This window comes from Plectropomus leopardus, chromosome 16 (assembly GCF_008729295.1).
Source record: "Plectropomus leopardus isolate mb chromosome 16, YSFRI_Pleo_2.0, whole genome shotgun sequence".
NCBI classification, from domain to species: Eukaryota; Metazoa; Chordata; class Actinopteri; order Perciformes; family Serranidae; genus Plectropomus; species Plectropomus leopardus.
This window is the reverse complement of record NC_056478.1, coordinates 28830494-28853534: the sequence shown is the minus strand read 5'-3', so window position 1 is coordinate 28853534 and position 23041 is coordinate 28830494. Positions and strand designations below refer to the sequence as shown.

At 40.6% G+C, this 23041-nt stretch overlaps 1 protein-coding gene across 1 annotated transcript in view; it reads right to left on the bottom strand.

The window, feature by feature from the left end:
• mdn1 (midasin AAA ATPase 1) overlaps window positions 1-23041 on the bottom strand; it is a 75096-nt gene that overhangs the window by 35098 nt on the left and 16957 nt on the right. Inside the window, 32 exon segments of the mRNA XM_042502992.1 lie at window positions 71-184; window positions 342-565; window positions 758-957; window positions 1976-2124; window positions 2214-2422; window positions 2507-2623; window positions 2969-3128; window positions 3229-3493; window positions 3587-3850; window positions 3952-4041; window positions 4970-5158; window positions 5315-5422; window positions 6855-7052; window positions 7205-7327; window positions 7810-8018; window positions 8424-8621; window positions 9285-9545; window positions 10388-10502; window positions 10782-10920; window positions 12315-12445; window positions 12635-12767; window positions 13179-13317; window positions 13893-14027; window positions 15356-15497; window positions 15598-15744; window positions 16929-17137; window positions 17535-17713; window positions 18414-18565; window positions 19700-19807; window positions 20046-20193; window positions 21708-21821; window positions 22532-22628. Coding sequence (XP_042358926.1) covers window positions 71-184; window positions 342-565; window positions 758-957; window positions 1976-2124; window positions 2214-2422; window positions 2507-2623; window positions 2969-3128; window positions 3229-3493; window positions 3587-3850; window positions 3952-4041; window positions 4970-5158; window positions 5315-5422; window positions 6855-7052; window positions 7205-7327; window positions 7810-8018; window positions 8424-8621; window positions 9285-9545; window positions 10388-10502; window positions 10782-10920; window positions 12315-12445; window positions 12635-12767; window positions 13179-13317; window positions 13893-14027; window positions 15356-15497; window positions 15598-15744; window positions 16929-17137; window positions 17535-17713; window positions 18414-18565; window positions 19700-19807; window positions 20046-20193; window positions 21708-21821; window positions 22532-22628 — 5166 coding nt within the window.

Genomic DNA, 23041 nt, shown 5'->3' with positions numbered 1-23041 from the left:
TCATTTTTTTTACTTTTGATATTAGAGTTTTTCTTAACAGATGAGCAAGACAACCAAAGAGTGAGTTTACCTATGCTGTGAGGCTGGAGCAGCTCTGCCAGAGACTTGCCCTTAGTAGCGAGTTTACCCCCAAACACAGACTTCAGAGCTCTGTTTCCTGCCTCCACCTGCACCAGAGCTGGATCTGAGAGATTTATAATATTGACAAAAATGTGTAAGTTAAAATCTTGATAAGGAAATTTTACTATCATTGCACATGAACACCTTATTTTTATGTATGAGTATGAAAAAATGTCTAAAATGAGGGTTCTGAGTGTGTTTGTGTGTGCAGAGTAACAGACCAGGGGCGTATTTGTAGCTCTTGCAGAGGTGTGACAGCCAGCTGCTGCGGAGGATCCAGTCTCCATGAGATGCTCTCTCTGTGACCAGTCTCACTGCTGTGGGGATCAGCCTCAGGGCGTCTCCCTCCGCCAGATCCACCACTCCACCAGAGAACACAAGTCCTTCATGGACACTGCTGCTCTGCAGCGCCCTCTGCAGGTCACTCAGACTCAGCGGACGACTCCTGTAGGACATTTCAACCCCATTTAATTTTTTTTTTCAGTATTTCTCTTACAACTTCTACCAAGTTGCTTTTAGTTTTTCAACTTCATGCAAAAGTTTATTTTATATCTTTTTACATATTGGATGGGTTCATCTTCGATGAATTCACATAAATTCACACATTGTACTCGTGTAATTTTGTTGTTGTCCTTACCGCTTGCCCTGCAGGCTGAGGGTGTTCAGGCAAAACGAGAGGACCTGTCCATCTCGGAGTACAGCAGAGAAGCAGGAGTCCTCTGTGGAGACGAGGGCAGAGGGGAAGCCGTCGGGCCAGACTCCAGCACACAGCAGCCCACTGCCCCAGTCCTCAGTGTCCAGGATGGCCAGGCGCTGCTCGATCATCTGTTGGGCTTGCTGAATGGAAATACATCCGAAGTTTAAATTATGATATGGCAAGATTTGGGCTACATTAGTCTGTTACCAGGACAGAGGGTGACATACAGCTGTGTGTCATCAGCATAGAGGAGGAATTTAAAAAGTATCTCCAGGATTTTAACCTGGACCCTATTTTTCACACTTGTTTGTGTCTAAGTGACTATTGGGGACAACAATTTTTTAAACTGGTCTAAAATTGAAAGAAAGAGCTGCAGCCAGTAGCTGCAAAACCAAAGTAAACCTCTGGGGTATGTTTACCCATCACTTTACATCCAAGGGTCTAAAACCTTCTGGAAAGGATCCCTACAGAGACAGACTGTTTTGTTAAAGAATCAGACTAATCTTGTTTAAGTAGAAACAGCCTCAAAGTCGCCATTACCAAACCCACCAGACTTTATTAAATAAACTATAATTTTAGTAAGGATGGAGTCAGCATATGTTGACATCTAACTGGCTGAATTCAGTGTTTATCTCAACCAAACTAGAGTTGGCGATTGATGGGACAGTGGAAAGAAGAACCAAGATGGCTTTTGCGAGTTTTATTTTGTTTCTATTGGCTTTGAAAGAACAATGTTTTATGATGATAAAATCACAGTTTATTTAAATGGAGCCTGGTGGGTTTGGAAAAAGCGATTTCAGCGCTGTTTCTGGTTAAATAAAAAGGGTCTTATACTTAAACAAAAAAGTCTATCATTGTAGGTATCCTTCCCATAATGCTGGCAGACAGAATTTTAGCCCTTTCAGTGGCAAAAACAAACACTTTTAGTCTATGTAAATTGATGGTGGGAACATGCCCTGCTTCACAGCTGAAATCAGTTTCAAAAACTGTTGTTTCCATTAAGTCATTAAGACACAAAAACAAGTTATCAAAGTCACCCTTCGATGTCCAATATCTGTAAAATAGTGTGAGCAGGTGTGAAAGGGTGCCATACATTAATGATGGTGAACCAGGAGAAATATTACAGTCAGTAATGCATTGGTAGCGGGGTGTTGATACCTTTTGGCTGGCAGTGGTGCGCTGGCAGAGGGAGTAGGCCTCTCCACAGGCATGCTGCAGGGCGCTGGGTAGATCTACACCTCGCTGCAGCTGGCAGGACAGCAGGGCAGCAGCATGGAGGAGGGAAGCCACTGATGAGGCAGGGGAATCTGAAAGATACAAGACAGATTATTTTTATATTAACTTTACGGACTGACAGGCAGGCATATCTATTTGTTTTCATAATTCTTATGCTTACCCCAAATGGCAGATTTGATGCTTTTGTGAATTTCAATCAGCAAATCACACACACAGTCCCCGGTCACCCCTGCAGTGTGAAGCAGAGTCTTCAGGTCCAGTGTGTCCCAGCAGACCCCCTCGTGTTCCCCTGGGATGTAAACCTCCACCCCTCTGTTCCTCATGGCTCTGGAGAGCTCGCCGTGCAGAGGGTCCATGGTCAGGAACAACCTGCATGGCCGCACATATCAGCTGAGCACAAACTTCTTCAGTGACTTTAATACTAAGTGAAATCACTTCAATGCTGTGTACTACCTGAAGTTAGGATGAGGGCTGATTTTGGGGGTCTTTCCGTCTATGACGCCACGTTCGTTGATGGTGAGAGATCCACCGGGCTCCAGCAGAGCATTGAGGCGATCCAGGACAGAAGCACTAAAAACATAACACGTGGTCATCACATTTCACTTAATATTTTGAATTTGGAAAAGATTTTTTAGGCTTAACTTGTTTATGCCCTGAGATTTCTCTTCATCTACAGCTCTTACCACTTCTCATTTAAAAATGTTATCTCAAACTGTTTCTATAATTTACTATCATAATTACTATTCTATAATTTACTACAAATATTTTAATTTATTACCGTTCACCTTTAAAACTAAGACAAGTGATGTCACTACTATTTCCAAATCCCAGCAGAGAGTAAAAGCAGACAATGATTTCTTCATGAATAGATTAAAAAGCACACAAACACAAACAGAACACTGCACTTTTCCTCACTTGCAGAAGTTGACGTTGTCCATGAGCAGCCAGTCACCAGCCTGCAGGGCCTGGACCAGCATCCCGTCCAACCACTCGAAGCCTCCGTTTGTCCAGCCGTCCTCCAGCTGAGCCAGACGCTCCTTCAGCAGTGTGAAGTCCATCTGCAGCTTGGACATGTCTGAAGGACGAACAGAAGCGTGTTTCAGCACACATTCTTATACTTACAAGACCAATAAACAGCAATAACCATTATAAATCAGGCAGCACTGGTCCATTACCAGTGAAGACTTTGAGCTTGGTGTTGAGTTTCTGCAACAGCAGGATGATGACCTCCAGCTTGTTCAGAGCCTCAGAGTTGATGGTCCCTCCAGTTCTCTGTAGTCCTTCCTCCTTTAGCCAGTGGCAGAACAGACCCCACGTCTGCAGCAGGAACTCTGTGTCCTGGATGCCAACGTCCAGCGACATCAGGCCGCGCCTTATTACCATGGCGACTATGTAGTCCACGCTCTCCAGCACTTGTTGCCATGGCCGCATGATATCAACCTGGAATAAAGAGATAAAAGAGCTCAGAGTGATGCAGTCTAATGTTTCCAGAAGATGAAAGAGACAAACTAAGAACCCTACGTTCCTGGTTACCTGCTCGAAGCCTCCCAGCAGCTCAGTGGTATCCATGGCGCTGTTCATGGCCATGACTCGGAGCCGGTGTCCTGTCAGCAGAGCCAGCAGCCTCACCAAGCTCGTCTTTCCACTGGCTGTGGGGCCTACTAGTATGGTCATCCAACCCATCTCAACACATTTCATCAGGGACTCCAGGGGCCGCAGCGCCTGGTGTGTGATGGATAGAGGGGGGTCCAGGGCCACAGGGGCTCCTCCACTGCGCTGCAGGACGGAGAAGCCCACCTACAGGGACAATCCATGTTAGAAGAGATCCTTAACTTTGTTTGTACAGTTAAAACATCTACTGCAGGAAAACAGGGAGAGGTTTGTTTGATTTTACAAACCTGCAGGTTGAGCGGAGTGATGTGGAACTCTCTGGAGCCGCTGTAAGGCTCAAAGTCCTCCCCAAACACCTTCCTGAACACCGACAGAACCTGTGCGGGATAGGACGGGGTTTACAGTCTCAACAGTGGAAAAAAAGGTCAGTAACAACAAAAAACGGAACATAAGACGGACGTCTGTTGAGTGCAATTTTGGTATTTTTCAACCTGGACACTGTTTTTCAACGTGTTTTGTGTCTCAGTGGTTAATGGGAACAACAATTTGACAGCTCTAGCATGAAAGGGGGTGAGAGAGGGGATGACATGTAGCAAAGAGCCATGAGTTGGGATCAAACCCGTGGCTGCTGTGGCAAGGACATAGCCTTTGAACATGAGGCACTTGCTTTGCCAGGTTAGCTATTGCGCTCCCCTGGAACAACAGTTTTTGAAATGAGTCCAGTATTGAGTAAGAATGCTGCAGCCAGAGCAGCAAAACAAAATGTAATAAAATCACTTGGGGCAGTCTGCTCTTTCAATGCATGTTCAGAAAAAGTACCTGTTTTTGCTGCTGACAGGCACAGATTGTTATTAGAAGTGTCTGACAACATTATGGAGAGGATCCCTCCAGAGACAGACCTTTTTGTTAAAGAAAAAAAATCCTTCTTATTTACCCAGATCAGAAATGCCACTGCTCAACCCACAAGACTCCATATAAATAAAGAGTAAATTTAGGCGACAGATTTTATGGATTCTGGTTTAAAAAAAAAAAAAGGACCTTACTCTTCAGTGACAAAAACAAACACTTTCAGTGGACATAAAATGCACCTCAGTTGCATTGCAGCATGTCGTTCTGCTACAGCACTTTCTCTCAATGCTGGGCTTATTTTAAAAACTGTGGTTCCCAATAGTCATTTAGGCACAAATAGGGTCCAGGCTGACAAATAGCCTACTGATCTGTTAAAAAACCCAATTAAATTAGCGGATTAAATTCACTGATATCTGGATTAAGTTTCTTTTGGACCCATGGGTAAAAATGACGAACCTGAGCCTTGTCAGCCTCTGTCCTCATCCTGTCAGCGTACACCAGGGCTACATGTTGGCCTGGGTTGAAAAATCCTGGTGACTGGTCAGCCTGCATCAGCTGACACCAGCGGAACATGTCGCGCAGGTTGAACTCCCAGGGACTTCCTTTCTGGCCCCAGCGCCGCTCTACACACACCTCCTGGACCAACTATGGAGGCAAAAAAAACAACATTTTAGCTGTCTTTGGACACAGAGCATGTGAAGCACTGCATGATGCTAGACCTGCTAACAGTATGTGTCTTCATTTAGCACAGCAGAGTCTCTCACTCAGCTGTTTAACGAGAGTGAGGGAAGAGAAACTCACTCTGTTACTGAACTCCACCATTTTAGCGATGATCTCCTTATCAATGGTGGAGAAAATGGAGTCTCCTATGAACTCCATGTCTTTGCTCGTGAGCTGGTCCACAAACACCTGAGAACACAGCAGGAAGTCAGATTCATCAAAGTGCTAACTTTTTAGCTAACTAAACACCATTCTGGACGTACCCCTTGTGTGTGTGTGTGTGTGTGTGCGCGCGCGCGTGTGTTTTGCTTTGTTTTTCCTGTATTTAGCTTCATTTACTATTACTTATTTCTAGCTCTTCCATTTTACATTGTTTGTTTTTTTGTGTATGTGTCATGCTGAATGTTTATTGTGGTTGCAACCATTCTCTGAAAACTCAAATAAAACATCAATCATAAAAATGAAAGTGCTAACTTTTTATTAAGCTGATACATTTATCCTCATCCAATTAGCCAGTCGCAGTTTTTCCAAAATCTCTCACTGGGACATCTTGATCTTTGATCTTGATTGTCCACATTACTAAATGCAAAGTGTGATTATTTATCATATTGTATAATTCTGAGGCTGGAACTAACAAATCATTTCATTTTCAATTAATCTGCAGAATGTTTTTTCCATTTACTGTTTAGTTGTTAAAATGTCAGTAGACAATCAGAAATACTGCTCACAACTTCCCGCAGCCCACGGTAGCATCTTTAAATGGCTCTTTTGTCTGATAGACAGTCCAAGACCCAAACATATTTAGCTTACAATGGGAAAGGGCACAGCAAACTGTTTGGGGTTTCTCACACATGTATCTTTTTTATGGCAGCCCACCATGATTAAAAACATCTACCACCACAAAAAGAAAACCGTAAAACTTCAAGTATAAGCCCAGTCCCAATTAGACGCCCAGTCCCTTTTACTAACTTAGTGTCGCTGCAAATTTTGACAAATAAAGTCCTGTCTCACTTTGACGCTCGATTACCATGTAGTTCATTTTTATAGAAGGTCTTTGGATGTGTAAAACTAAAAAACTAAAGGAATTAAAAGCCCATCCCATATAGATGCCTGCTCCAAATATAAGCCTGTTGAGTTAAAGCAAATAATAACTAGCGCTATTAAGTTAAGTTTTACTGTAAACTATTAATATAATTTTTTTTTTTTAAATGTACTAACTGTAAAGACTATTGTTAGTTTAACTGTAAATGACTCCATTGGTAATTGGCTCTGTCTTTACTGAAGTTAATGTGAGCTTTGTTAGCATTATGATCCGTTTTAGTTTTATTTTGGCTCAGCTGCGTCTCCCTTGCAAAAGAGATCTCTGACTTTAGCAGATCTTCACTGGTGAAACAAAGGGTTAAATAAACCAAGAAAATATCCAATCCCTTTCAAAATAAAGCACTCTGAAATTAAATTTTTTCAATGTCTCTTTTTTAAATTAACAAATACCTAAATAGATGAAAAGAGAAGAAAATAATTAAATTAAGTAAAGAAGCAACAAAAAAATGAATAAGCACAAAACTTTGTTTATCGTAAAGTATATATAAAGATCAGTATAATCACTTTGGCTGTTTCTTACCTGAGTAAATCTGTTGAGGAAGGATTTGGGCAGTCCCTTACGCCCCCCACCTTGAGTGAAGGGGTTTTGGCAGCCAAAGATCTTGGTCTTCTCCTGCTGAACCTGGAAGCTCATCCCCAGTTCAGGAATATAGATTTCTGCTCGGTGGTCAAAGCAGGCGTTCAGACCCTCCAACACCGACTGGGAGGCCAGGTTCAGCTGCCAGCATCAGGAACAAGCCAGGTCAGTTCATTATCACACTTTATATCAACACTGTCCAATTACTAGTCATTTTATGAAGGTTTGCTAACAAAACAGACTCCAAGCCATCAAAAAAACATGATAAAAACTGTGTGAACAGGGGTCCTTACCTCGTCCAGCACCACCCAGTGACCCGCCTTCAAAGCAGCCAACAAGGGGCCATCGCGCCATGCAAACTCTCCTCCCTTTCCTCCCTCCACAGGGAGATCTGTTCCAAACAGGTCAGTCACATCCTGCCAGAGAGAACACACCATCAGCATCAGAGCCTGGTATTTTTTTCAAATTCATTCACAGCAGTGAGTTTCTGAGCACTATTCATATAAAGGCTGACTTAACTGCTTTGCATTTTGCTTGTATTTTTCCTAATTTTATGCATTTTTTTACTCTCTATTTTTAGATGTATTGCTATCATATTATCCCAGTGGGTTTTATTTTCCGTCTAATGTTACACATTCTGTGCATTCTATTTTTTATTCTTATTTTTATCTTACTTTTACTAGTAATATCAAGTGAGTTTTATCCATGTGAAGATGCATTCTATGTATTCAATTCTGATCTTATCTTATGTTTACATGCAGATTTTATCATGTCTTCAATGTCTTTTTATCTGAATCACTTGGCGCATGAAGTTTCTTTGTTTTAAAGTATGTTGGGCTGCATTTCTTGTGGAAAAGGTGCTATATAAAAAAAGTTTATTATTGGTATAGAGACTCACTGTTTGTTCTGACAGGTTGATTCGGACCAGATGGTTCCCAGAAGCTTTTGCCAGTGCTGCCACCAGGCTGGTCTTCCCAACACCAGGTGAGCCCTCCAGCAGCACAGGCCTCTGCAGCTTCAGCGCCCGCAGAAGCCTCTGGGCGTTCACTGCGGTGGTACCCGCTGCGATGGCATAGTCTGACAGGTTCCGGCTCTCAGTCTGAGGACCTGGGTGGACATGAGGAGCAATGAGCCGTCTGATTCAAACAGAAGAGGGCTTTAATTTCCATGTAGGTTTAGTCAAGTTTTTCTTTGTGATCATCAGGTTGGGATATGGAGCTGAAAAAAACTTCAGGTTTTTAAAACCAGAGTTCCCAGACATTTTCATGGGCAAAATTTCCAAACTTGTTTTAACTTATGAATATGCATAATTAAAAGCATTCATGATTTTTGAAAATGTAATGTATTAATGCTGTTAATGGAATGGCATTACATTTGGTGTAAGAGCACTATATGACTTTATGGCTTGAAGCACTATCTTGTCTTGACTTGACACTTAAGTGCAAACATTTAAGACTTACTTACGACTTGCAAAACTATGACTTGGTTCACCAACTCTTTGGAGCTTCCTACCTAAAGCAATGTAGAAGGGGTCGATGCCAAAGAAGTCTTCGCCCCACTGCGGCTCCCGCAGCAGGCTGCTATCATAGACTCTCAGAGCATCCAGCATCTCCTGATCAAGCTCCGTCATCTTGCTCAGACGCTGCTGCAGGTAGCCAAGGCACAGCCGGCGAGCCAGGAGAGCGCTGTCTGCACACGCCACTGTAGTTCCTGCAAGAAAGGGGAGGCTCAGATTACATCTCTTAACCCTTAGGGACTATTTGGCGCATTTTAAACTCATTCTAAATTTTTTTAAAAACTTTGGCTGTGTTAATGCATATGGCATAAATTTTAGCAAGATTGTGTATTTTTTGTTTAATCTTGGAAAATCCAGTTCAGCTACTACAATAAGTCAAAAATACACAGTGGAAACTAAATTGTTGTTACATAGTTACATTCAAACTGTGCAAAAAATGCACCATAGAAATCCCATTCAAACAGCAGTTTTTGATCCCACAGCCATCAAAGCCTAAAAACATGTATTGCATTATTTCTGGGTGTCATTATTTCATGTAATATATTGAAAATTTGTCTTTTTTCATCTAAAATCATTGTAGCATCATGTCAAAAAACTGACATTTAATGGGTTAAAATTCTGAAAATGAATGAATGAATATTTGATATTTATGATTAGGACTGATGTTGCCTAAAAAAAACACAATAAAAGTCGCAAATAATAATAATGTTTAATGTTTTTTAAAGCTTTAATTTGAAAAGCTCATTTTGTGTGTAGAGCGGTATGAATGCATGCAATATTAAAGCAGGTCCTGAGGGTTAAATACCTCCTTCGGGATTCAAATTCTCAGTGGGATTTAAAATGAGCAGTCAGCTCACCTGAGCCGATGCCATCAATGTAAACCAGACAAGCGGCGTGGATGAAGGCGGTGACAGTGTCCAGTCTGAGGTCCCACTCAGCTTCCTCTTCGTCTTCCATGGCTCCCATGGTCATGAAGCCATCCTCGTCACGCTCGCACACAGTGTTGAGGAAGTTAACCCACGAAAGGATGTCTCTGACGCTCAGGATGCAGCGGCGGCCGAAGTCCTGCCGGATCAGCCACTCAATGAAGTCCAGCATCAGCTCTGCGATGTCGCCGCCTGCATTTGAGACCAAAAAAACCCCAAAACTATCAGTAACACTTTCCACATTCGGTCACTGTTTTCACATTTGTTTTTACACATTAACTCTAAGTGCTTTAAATTATAGTGCATACAGTGACAGTACTAAGGTTTGCAGTGTGATGATGTACTTCATGGCATTTATTAAGCTTGTGGCAAGTTAGATTCAAGACTTTTTTAATGACACCTAGAATGAAATTGAAGACAAATTTTAGAATAGTAATAGTTTAGAACAGTAATCATTTAGTAATGGGTTAGGGTTAACTTTTTGCAGCTGCATTTCTGCTCGTATGGGCCTATGCTTTGGTGAAAGTTGCACATTTTTCGAGTGTTAAGACTAAATTGTTATGAATTTCAAAAATTTTAACCTTAAGACAGTCGCTGTAGTGTCATCATCAGTGCTGTTAGCCCTAAATGAGGGCAGAGGAACTTTGGCATAGGACTGGATGTATTATGTGTTTTTTTTAATGCATCAGAAGGCAGATTTGACCAGCAGCTGCCTGACCCCTGATTGCTATTTAGTCACATGTTGATTATCTATCAAATATTGTGTTACTGACTTCATTTGATTTAGCGTCTTTGAGTATTGTGTAAGGTGCTCTATAAATAAAATGTATTATGTATTTTTAGGATGCCATGATTATGTAATAATGGCTTTGATGATCATGGCATTACAAGTTACCTGAGGTGTGAAGTGTGTTAAACTGCTTTAAAAATAATATATTTACTGTATAATAAAAATGTTTGTGAACTGTTTGCAATCAGGACAAGAATGACTTTAACTAAACCATGTTTCAGCATTAATCTCCAGGCTAGTTTACCATCCAGTGAGAGGCCTGAGCGCAGGTTGTGTTGGATGATCTGAACCAGGTCGCTGCGGCTGTTGCTCTGAGGACACCAGATCTCTGTGAAACGGTTCCTGAGGGCAGGAGAAAGCTGTCCGAAAAACACACAAACACAAAAGTCACACTCTGTCGACATAGACTTCTGCTTTATTACTGTCAAAGCATAGTCATACATATTAAAAAAAACCCATGTAAAATCATTGAGACAAACATTCTCTCTTCAAACTCAGTAAAATCAATTATAAGCAAATATAAAAGCCTTAATAAAAAAAAAAAAAAAAAGAAAAAAGTCACTTTTGAGCACTGTAACCATCATCCTAACATCTATTGACAGCACAGTGGCCACATTCTTTGATTTCCTGGTACCTACCTCCTTCTTGCCAAAGTCTCCTCCAGGATTCATGGTGGCAACTAGACGGAAACCTGCAGCTGCTCTGATCAGCTCCACGTCGTCATTGTCCCCGCTACCCTTCTCTGCCAGCACGAGGGACTTCTCTGTCTCTAAAACACTGACAGCAAAAACAACACACCGTTATTCACAAGTATGTGGTTGTAAATGTGGCAGCGTGTCTTGTTCACGTTTGATTTTGGGGCTCAAGGTGGAATATGAGCACAAAATGTTCCATACTAAATGTGATACCGAGTATAGGAAAAGTACACTTTGTGGCACTTTACATGTCGTTACAGTGTAAAAGACTCAGCCGCGCACTAAAATCTTGAGAGTGGTTGGACAAAATATGTATCTAGTGGCGTTTTTTATGGAAAAAATGTCAATGTATACCTATTTGTCTTATAGAACACAGGCAATCTGTACTGATGGTGTCACAACCATCTTAATAACAGGGACGGGGGCACAAGGTCCACGCTTAAAACAATAGTATAACTCCAACACAGATTTATATCTACTTTTATGCAGATGATGCACCCTTACATGCATAGAGCTCTTCTCCAACTCAAGCTATAAATTACCGTCTGCCTTTTTAGACATCTCTGCAGAACCTTAAATACGTTCTGAATGTTGACAAGACAAAACTACAAAACGTGTTTTATTCTCAAGAACCGACTGCCTTATCTTACATTTTCCCGCCTCACACAGACGTAATGATACTGAAAGTAAATATCATGGAATTTGAACAGACAGCAGTCCAACTTTTAACAACAGAATTTGAAGCCAAAACTGCTTTTTTATTTGAGAGAAGTATGTATTTTTACCGGAGAGACAAATCCCACTCATCACTGTTTGTTATATAAATCAGTCCTCACTATGAAGGTCCCGGAAGGACTGGAGTCGATGTATTCATCTCTCTTCTTCTCCTGCTAGGTTTTATCCTGCACTAATGTTACGTTGGAAGGTTGGAGTTTCTGAATTGGGAAGTCATTCTTGCGACTTTGTTGTGTTTATGTGCTTTGAGGTTGTAAAGTGGGAAACGGATAAACAACGACTTTAAAGATATGTATTTGATTCATGAAAACATCTGCCTATTAAAAGCAAAGGATTATATGAGGGGGGGACTATCTTTAAAAACTGATATTCAATACGTGAATTAGTTAAGTTTCTTACCATTGACCAAACAATGATGTGAATTTTCACAGTGGGAATGTCATCAATATTGTGATTACTGCGACATCACATGAATGCAGCATTAAATATGGCGCTTTCAGTTTTTTGGGGGCTGCACTGAACTACCTACCCCGAGGCAGGGACTTGTTTCACCCCAATAAAAATTCTCGAAAACTGTCCTATGGGGGCGGTTCCTGCGGTGGAGGCACAAACCAACAGGCGAGACCCCGTAAAACAACCTCCGAGTTTCTGCAGTGGAAATGGGACTAACATCTTTTACTGAAAACATGCACATGATGCATTTTGAGGCCCCAAAACCTGTTTGTGTGTGTGTGTTTTTACCTGTTGAGTCTCTCCAGCACTGAGTCGTCTGCTAGGGAAATCTCATCCATGAGAAACACTCCTCCCTCCTTCATGGCCAGCACCAAGGGACCGTCATGCCACTGAAACAACCTGCTGTCCTCACCATCAGTCTACACACGTGTACACACACACACACAGTAAGGACAGGATGTCACAAGCTCAGAATTCTTTAAATCATTTTGCAAAACAGTTAGTTTTATAAAAATGCTTTTACCTAATGGTTCCATTTAAATTTTATAGTCATTTCTATTTTCCAAGGTTGAACTGCATTAAAATCTCCTCTGATGGGGCGTCAGTACCTGATGAGTGTGTCTGACGGGCCGCAGGCCTCCCAGGAAGTCAGATGTCTCCATGTGTAGGTGACAGTTGACTGAGAAAAACTTCTGTCCAGCTAAAGCAGCAAACAGCTGGCAGATTGTAGTTTTCCCACACCTGGTGATGGAACGGGAAAAACAGGTTAGCATGGTCAAATTAACTGCACATGGAGCAAGTTAACCCCGAACAAAAAAAAAATCAGACACTCATACGGTTCCGTTCACTTTGTCACACAGCCATCACACCTTAAAACACATGCACTTGGGAACACTAGCGTGCTGTGACTGCATTGCTCTCACTTTTGAGTGCACCTCCTGTATGTCTGCATTAAAAACAATGGATTTGAGGACACAAAAAATGAGGCATGCATACACACCCTAATGGTGACAGTGTCAAGTGATGAGGCTGAAGAGGTCAACAGTCTTATGGTGTGTAGGATGAAGCCATCAAAATCACCACACACTTTTCACTAAGATCTTTTACAGACTGAACAGAGAATGAATTAGGCCTGGTAGATTTAACTCTTACCCAGTGTCTCCTACAAGCAGGACAGACTCGCCGAATCGAAGCGCTCGTCCTACCAGCACAGCTAGTCTTCTCATGCCGTGTGTCCACACCACGTGGCGAAACTCCTCTGGGACTCCAGCGATGCTGTCAATGAAGGGACCTGCCAATCAGAGAGTCAAGCCAACATGACGGTGTGTTCAAATGTTATTTCTACAATGTACTGCACATGTTGTGTACACCATGTGGTAATAGTCATCTCTCTACATATTTATCTCAATACTCGACTGACATTTATGATTATCTTAACCTCTACCTAGGGCTGGGTGATAAATCAATCTTATGGATTAATGTGACTTTGTGGTTTAGGATAATTTTTACAATGAAAATCAAGATTTTCTCTTTAACTTCCTCTGCTGCTCTCTTTGGGCTTCCATAGTTCATAGTGGGCTGTGCCTTCCCTCCTGCACTTACCTCACAGAGATACACAGATTCAGAATTGGTCATTTTCAGTACTCTGTTTCAACTGCAAAACTGTACAATATGCAGTACTGTCTTGAAGCTCTCTATATCTACCAGTTTGCCTTTGTTAATTTTTATTGCTAAATCAAACCAAAACTTGTTTTAAGTTATTTCTTTGTCATTTGTAGTTTGTTTTTAAGAGGGAAAAAATTGATTACAATTGCAAATTGAGTTTGGTGTGAGATTTTATGTTTTTAAGTGTTATGATCCACTTACTGAACTGGCTGGTGACCTGCTTCTGAGAGAACAGGTTTTCAGGGTTCACCGTCCTCTTGAAGTGCTTCTCCAGGATGGACAGGATGGTGGCCTCTTCCTCCGGTTTCCTCACACGTCCTGCCAGCAACATGTAACCTGATGAAGACGACAGCAGCGTTATCCAGGGTTTCAGTGGAGCATGTGTACCAGTGATTCATCCTGGTTAATGAAATTCCAAATGGTTTGGCCCCTTCTTCACTATGTGACTTTGTGTATTCTTGCTTTACACTGCATTTGGGCTATCGGCTTGTTCTGTAAAAGCCAGAAATCAGTGGAACACTGTGAAGAACTGCACCTATATCAGGACTCTCATTACCACCTTGAAAAGATGGTTAAAAGCTGCTCGGCTCTGCACTCACTGACCATAAACTCTGGACTTTATAACTGTTTTTTTCTTTTAATTAGGTGTCTTATAAGTGATGTACTTTTTGTGTGCAGTTTCATGTTGTATTGTCTGTCTTGTGTCTTCTTTGTATCACTTCATATTGTGTGCTATTGTGTATATTTTTTTGTCTTGTGTGCTTTTTTTCAATCTCTTCTTCTTGTGCAACTTTATACTATCATGTCATTGTGCTGTGTATTTGTTCTGACGTGCTGTGGGACTGCAGATGCAAATTAGCTCCAAGCCATAATCTGGCATGGTGCATCAAATGGTATTCATGGCATTCATGTTCGAAACTGCACATAAAATGAAATAAATAAAATATATACTGTAAAACTTTAATTAATAGCCCCAGCTATTATTTGCTTGAACCACTGAACTCAACATGCTTTTATTTATGACAGGCTTCTTTATTGGACGGATTTTTAGTCAGTGAGAAATAAGATCAAATTGTTTCATTAAACCTCTTTTTTTGCATCTTTTTTGTTCACTCTGCTGGCATTAATTCTTCTTTGGAGCTCATGGTTTCAGTAAAATGAACTGAATGACTGAAATGTAGAGAATCTTATCAAGCTAACCATGTGTGCATGTCCAAATTGACATTTAAACATATATACATTCCCTTTTTTTCTTTTTCGGGAGTTTTTCCTTGGGTGATGTGAGGGTCTAGTGATGTCGACGTGGGATGACGAGGGATGTGGTAAACTGTACAGCCCACTGAGGCAAACCATGTTTTGTGATAATGGGCTCTATAAATAAAATTGACTTGACTTGACTTGACTATGTGCGATCCAAGCAGATAACTAACATTATCCTCAGTGGTTAGACAACAACCTGGTTTCATAAAAGAAAAAGAACTTCTCTAAAAATGAAGTGCACGGTAAAAAAGCCACAAACTAAGACAGGCATTTATCTGCCAAAATGTGTCACCACAGCAGGCTAGTAAAAGGGACTGGGCGTCTAATTGGGACTGGGCTTATATTTGACATTTTACGATACATAAATAGTTGGTAAATTAACAGACATGTCTGATGAGCCTCACCATCATCAGCCAAATGCTGCAGCCAGTCCTGCGACGTTGCCTGCTGCTCCTCCAGCCTGTAGCGATCTGCCCAGCGAAACAGATCTCTGAGGGTGATGAAGCCATGTTTCCCCGCAAACACAGAGGAGCCCCTGCGTAAGGACTGATGGGAGAAAACACATTTCACAAATCAAGTTAGGATCACAAGAGATTGGCAGGGTACACAGTCAGTACTACAATAACATACGAGGGTGTAGAGTTACCTGCAGGTCTTGCATGACCTTGACCAGCTTGGTGCAGTAGGATGGAGGCAGGCTGCACCTCTGGTGGAGGATGGTCTCCAGCTCTCCACTGGGCAGCTCGTCAAAGTGCAGCTCCACAAAGCGGTTCCTGAAAGCCCTGGAGAGCACCTGAAGATCGGCCGGTAAAGATTACTCAAATTGTTTTCAAATATTGTGCATCAGATAGAAGTGGAGTAAGTTTATATAAATCAAAAATCCAAAACAACATTCTTTATTCTGAGCTGGACTATCAAGGCTAAGGTCTGTGGTGGTGTTGAGTTGTATTGAATTAAATTCTAATTTTGTAATTTTGTACTTTGACAAAGCTGACGGTGCGATACAGCTGTTAGGCTATGATGGCCTCCAGTGTTTCATGAAAGTGACATGTCTAGTTGGTGCGCCTTGGTCAACGTTACAAATTTGCGAGTCATAGTTTGCCAAAACTGATCCCAAAGTCAATACTTGTGCACACTGATTCACTTGCATCAACTGAATCCCTGTTTATGAACTGATTTTAACATTTTACATTAGAGCTTTGATTCTCTGCCTGATCCCAATTTCTCACTATTCCATTGGGCTTGAGTCAGGTCGGGTTCTCGCCAAATTAACATTTTTTCATTATATTTTTTTTTTAAATGAAACTTTTGTGAATTGTCTAATGCTTAAATGGCACTTAGGCAGGAGATTTAATGGACCGAATCAAGACAGAAAGAGGGTGGAGAGAGAGGGAAAGTGACTGGACCTGTGGAGTACCAGGGGAGGGAGGGAGGGAGGGAGGGAGGGAGAGAGAGAGAGAGAGAGAGAAAGGGAACGGGGGGCTTCAAGTTGAACTGGTTGGCATTTTTCTGCTTCTGTCTTCCCAGCAGTAGACAAGATGTGAATAACATGCAGTGGAGAGTGGTGATCAGCACCGTGGGGCGCTGCCTGTGCCAAACATGTCGTGCATGAGATGACAGATTATTTTTAGGTTTTAGTCATTTAGTGTTTTTTAGGCTCGTGTTTTTTGACCTGTTTGTTGTATTTATCTGTTGTTTTAAACTTGTTTTTATTGTCCTGTTATGTTATTCTTTTTACTGTGAGCCACTTGGCCCTTCAGTTTCATTGAATATTTATAAAGTTGATCTAATCTTATCTAATAAGATTTTTAGAGACACCAGGACATCAGAATGCATCCTCTGCAGACCATGATTATCCATATCAAGTTTTAAAGCAATCTGGCCAGTAGTATGTGTTTGACCAAAGTGAATTTGAAGGTAACCTCACTGTAACCATGCCATCAGACAAATCTCTCTCAGACTGAATGAATGGGGTACCTTTCTACCGCCGTAAAGACCAGGTGGATTCTGGGTAGCAAACAGCAGGAATCTGGGGTGAGCCTTGATGACTTCCTGTGTCTCTGCTACGAAGAGCTCCCTGTTGTCATCGAGTAGTCTGTTGAGAGCCTCCAGGACGTCAGTGGGGGCGAGGTTCAGCTCGTCCAGGATGATCCAGTAGCCTTTCCTCATGGCGTCGATCAGAACGCCTGCAGCAGAGACACGGAGCCAACATTAGACATTAGAGTTTAATAGTAGACTGTTTTTCTAAATTATGGTTGACATCTGATCTGATATGAGCTTTTTCTGCTCTGCAAGGGATTAAAAAAATCTCTACCAGATGACTGACGATTTTGACATATTTATTTATTATTTCATTTTCTGCTGTTGTCCTTTCATTTATGTCTTATTTACAATGTGAGTGTTTTACTTATCTTTTTTTATTAATATGAAAAGTGCTATACAAACAATGTCTGATTGACTGGTTGATTGATACTGCTTTGAGTTATTTAAATCACATTTCACCAACGTTTTAGACACTGTGTGATGGCCTAAATAATATCAACCTCGTCTATTTTCAAAGTGGGTTAGTGTAAGTATTCATACCCTCTTTGAAGACCAGCTTGCCCCTGTCGTCTGATGAGTAGCAGCCGATGTATTCCTGGATGTCGGTGTGCTCATGGTTGTTGATTCTCACACACTGGTTCCCCGTGGCTGCTGCTAGCCAGCGGATCAGGCTAGTCTTCCCCACAGACGTCTCTCCCTGGATCAGCACTGGGTGAGTCCTGTGAGGCCCAAACATAAAGAGAGAAAGACAGCATGAAGGTTGGCCAGAGTCATAACAAATCACAAATAAATTTAAAGGACTGTTGACTGGTGAGGACATACTGTTGAGTCGTACAGCAGCCATAAATAATAATAAAAAAAGAAAAGTCAACCTTTATCCAATGAACTAATGACTAATACAAGTGTTAGAGCTCACAAATAGAGCTGGGCAATGGGACAAATATATTGACCACTGGCCAAGAGTACTTGGCCTATCGTTGGGGTTTTTCGGCATTTTTTCGTGACTTTGATTTGCTGATTTAAAGTTCTGCCCCTAAAGAACACGTCGCACAACACATCTCTCAGCTGAAACCACAGTTAAGGTTGGGGGGAGATTGCCTGTGGTGGCTGGTTGGAAAATCTTAACATATTACCTAACCCTACTGAGTTATGCTCTATCTAAAAATCTATACCAATGATTGGTTAGGAGTTTAGAAGGTCTGCTGTCCTTAAGACGAGCCATACAGAGCTCATCACTTCCTGTTGGCAGATAACTGACTGCAGGGGGAATTCAGTCCAACCGCATTTTGTCCTGATGTGTTCTCATCTAAAGGGACAGAATTAGCTCTGACAAAATCAACATTTGGACATTTATAGATGAAGCCATTGATTTGGGGGGAAATCACAGACAGAGGGTCAGGCTGCCAGCAGTGTTCCTACCCTGCAGATACCACTCTGGCGAGGTCGCGGAGGTTGAGTTTGACTGAGGCGGTGAGGATGTAAGTGGGGTCCACAGCCGGTTCCATCTCACCCTGAGACACCCAGTAGCCCTCCACATCCACACAGAGCTGATCTGAGGGCGCCGGGATGGGCTGCAGGAGACAAAACAAAAGGCTTTTTCATTTAAAGTAAAGCAACATTTAAACCATAAATATTGATCTGAAAGTTTCTGTGGTACTATGGTGCTGCTGCTAAAGAATTCAAAATCCCATATTAGACAAAGCATTAACAGAAATATGTAACATATCATGTAAATTCAATTGATACAGAATCACAAAACTATCAAATGATCTCAATCTCATAGTCTAACCTTTGTCTAACTTATCATTTAACCCTTGTTTTGGAAAAGGAAAAAGTCCACAAAAAATGTTATCACCGAAAATACAACAGCAAAGTAAACAATGGACAAGTCTATAAAAATAGTACAAGCAAATACAACCAGGTTGCTAAAAAAAAGCCAGGCCATTGAGATAACAGTATTACTTGCGATAAATAAACAGATACTATAGGTACTCAGTTCTGCCTTTCTGATGCTTTCAGTATACTGCGAAAATACAAAGAAAACAGTGGTTGAATTGCAAAAAAAATTATAGGAAATTTCCAAAAGTATTTAATTGAACAATGAATTGAACACAAATGGCGCTATAAATAATTAAGAAGGAAGATTGTATACTGTACAGAATATTGTTACTGGTTCTATTTCATATGTTTTATGCCCTCTAACAGTATTTCAGTTAACCCCATCAAGGCTCCACCTCAGCACTCTGACATATTTCTTTGCACTTATCGCCACACACAATAAAACATCAATGCACCTGCTGTTCATCTCCGTTCTTTTGTAGTTAGTTAGGTACTTTTAAAGCTCAAGTGCAAAATAAGTATTTATTTTATTTAACATTTATTTAACCAGGTTGGTCCCATTGAGATTAAAAATCTCTTTCTGACTGCCTCTGGTCAAGGCAGTCAGCCATTGCAGAAAGAGACACAAAAGGGGACAAAATACAATTTACAAGCACTAAAATTTACATTAAAAGAGAACTTTCTGGTAGTCAGTTGTACAACCAGGCAGGCTAAAAACATCAATATCCCATAGAATCTGCTTCTAAGTCTTAAGATTCAAAAACATTTAACACATAGCTCCTTGAGTTTCAAGTCATCCACATATCCACTGGCACACATGTAGAGAAAAAGTTTAAAAGAGGGAGCTAGCTCTCAGAGCGTCTTACTTGTTTGAGACACTTGGTGTTCCCTGTCAGGATGTGCTGACACACCAGTTTCTGGACCAGTGGGTGGGAACTCCTGTCCAGCTGAGTCAGGAAGCTCAGACAGAAACCCTGCAACCCAGAATCAGAGACTATTAGTGTGGAATATGTGCAGGTGAAGGGGATTGAAACAACACTAAAACACTGACGGGATGAACTTCTTCCAACACCCACATATGGAAAAAAGAAAAAAAAGGTGTCACCAAACTGAACCTTCTGGCATGTGTCAATATCACCAGCAGTAAATGAGATAATGTTTTTCTTTGGATTTCTGTCACTCTGTCAAGAAGATCTCAGTCCAACCTCTTACCTCGTAGAGTGAGCGCTGCACACTGTGGCAGGGGTTGGCTGCCACGTACTTCAGCGCCCTGCACAGAGTCCGCAGGCTGTAGTGGGGTCTGTGGCCCGTCCCATCCACCAGATGGGAGTTGGCCTCTTTGCGGACCGCCAGGTAAAAACTGCACACACGCACATAATTAAGGAGGAAATCAGCTTGAGCCCACTGAAGAGTGAAGAAGGAGTGAGGTTAAGGTTTGAGCTGGGTTGTTAAGACAAAGACTGCCATGTGCTATTTGAAGTATCTTAGTGTCCCCAAAATCCTACAAACTTGACTTTTAATGGTCTAACATTTGGAAAAAAGAACAGAAAAGAGAAAAGCTATGCAAATAGCTACATTACTAATGCACTCTCTCTTCTTAAAACCATGTTTAGTTTCCTCAATACAAACCTATACTTTATTATGACAGATGCTGTTGTATTAACATCTTTAATACAAAGAGCCTCGTGCTTTACTTCCTTGACTTGATTTTTCATCTTAACTTAGTGAGTCAGTTCTAGCATGTTTTCGGTTAAGTTAAATAAATAAATAAAAAACAATAAAAACAAAAAGCAAAAACAAAAACAAATGAACCCTTAGGAACTGTTTGATGCATTTTATGTGCTTTTCATTTTTAATTTCTTTGATAATTTTGGCTGCGTTCATGCATGTGTCATCAATTTGACAAGATTGTGTATTTTTATGCAGCCCTGGTTTTCCAGCTCAGCTCCTAAAAAAAATGTGTCATATTCATACGGTTAAGTGCAAAAAAATGCGCCATGGAAACCCATTCAAACTGCATATGTGACACATCCCAAGCTGTGATCAGCAAAAAAAATGTAGTAAATTGAAAATAATTAATTTTTTTGTTTTTTATCTTAAAACATAGTGGCATGATGACAAAACCTAGCATTTAAAGGGTTAAAGTTCTGAAAATTAATGAATATTTGACATTTAAGATTCTGACTGATGTTGTTTAAAAAATATATATATTTTTTTATAGCCTGATTCTGTAAATCACATTTTATGTGATGAGCTGTATGAGCGTGAGTATTTGACACTGCACAAAAAACAATAATATATATAAAAAAATCAATGTTGCTGCTAATCACTGACGTATCTCAGGCTGTGATAATCAAAAATAAATAAATAAAATGAAAATCTACTGAAAATAATTGATTTTTTGTGGGGTTTTTTTCAACTATACACATAGTGGCATCATGACAAAAACCTGGCATTTAAAGGTTTAAAATTCTGGAAAATAATGAACTTTTTATATTGATGATTAGGACTGAAGTAACTCAATGATAGTAGAAAATAATACCAATGTATCATAATTTTTAAAGCTTCATTTTGAAAAGTGAATTTTGTGAGCAGAGCAATATAAGTGTGTGTCATATTAAGACAGACCCTAAGAGTAAAGTACTGTTTTAAACCCCGAAACACGCAGAAACACACAGCATTACTCAGCCCTGACTGCTGTCTCTCAGGTTGCATATGGCACCAACAAGATGTACATATAAGGTGGATTTTTTACAATATCTCACAAATAAAAATTCCCCTAATACAGTCTTACTGGAGCCACATTTGTTTTCAGTGCTGTCTAGAACAGCGTTAACTGAATTTTACCTGCTGTAACATTATGCCAGGTCTAACCTTATGATGCCGTTGATGACACTCCGCTGTGGATTCAAGAACTTGAGGTAGTCTGAAACCAGAATACGCAGGTCGCCCTCATTCTCCAGCTCCTCCACATACAGCTCAGTAAACCTGGGAGAGAGACACACACACACTGCAGGTTTACACGTGTAACATGTGACATTATATCACTGCTGGATGGACTGTGTAATTGATTTGACCATTTTATAATTCAGTTAACTTTTAAATGTAGCTAGACTGTGGTGGGTAGGTATTTCATTTCTGTCCTCAATATCTCAAATTGTGAACATGCTCTATGTCTATATCAAAGTCTCAGCACAACAAATTAACCCAAACATGTTTGTATTTTCTGAGACATGGTTGTCAAGTTAAAAATTCTGATATTTTCGCTCCACACAAGTGGAACAACCTGCAGAAGCTCTTAAAATTAGACACGCTAATCCCTCTTAATCAATTTAAATCTTTTTTGACTGACACAGAGCACAGTGCATGCATGTGTTTTCTTTGAGTAATATTGTCCCATGTGTTGATGTTCTGGACTACTTGTTGATGTATGCAGTGGCTGTAATGTGCACTTTAGTATCGGCCACATTTCTCATGTTTTGTCAATGTAAACTGCAGTGTTTGTTGTTTTTATATATAATGTAATCAGGAAGTCCTTGTAAAAGAGAGCTTGCTCTCAATGGCTTTCCCTATTTAAATAAAGGTTTAAATAAATGTGTCTGTTATTTCTCCTAACAAAAATACAGAAATAGCTTAGTTTAGTCTGAAGCTAATGTGATATAGACTTTAAATTTGCCTTCACCTCTGCACACTCTCACCTGTTCCTGAGGCCGAGCGGCAGGTTCCTCTTCCCCACATCAGTAGCTGGGTTCATGCAGGCAAAGAGCCTGAAGTCTGGGTGGCGGACCAGAGGCTCTGTGATCAAAAAACACAGCAATATTAACAACACTATTAGATTCTTTTAAAGCAAATGCCTTGATACATTTGTTTCAAAATGACAATGATCTGCATTTATCAGTGTGCTCTTTTGAACGTATGTCACATCAAGTTTTAGATCAAAGATTAAGTTAGACTTTTGGCAGAATTACATAGTTAATGACTAATCAACTTACTGACATAAGTAGTTTATTTTCTTCAAAGTTGAATATTAAAATGTTATTTTCTCAGAAAATAGAAAGAAAAAAACAGTTCTGCAAAAAACATATAAAATTCTGAATCATGGCGATATTTGCCTACACATAGTTTTCAAGAAAATAAGTTAGTACAATAACATAAAAAAAGTCATTTGTTTTATTGTAACTGTGATGGTATTCATGGGCGCAGTCCAA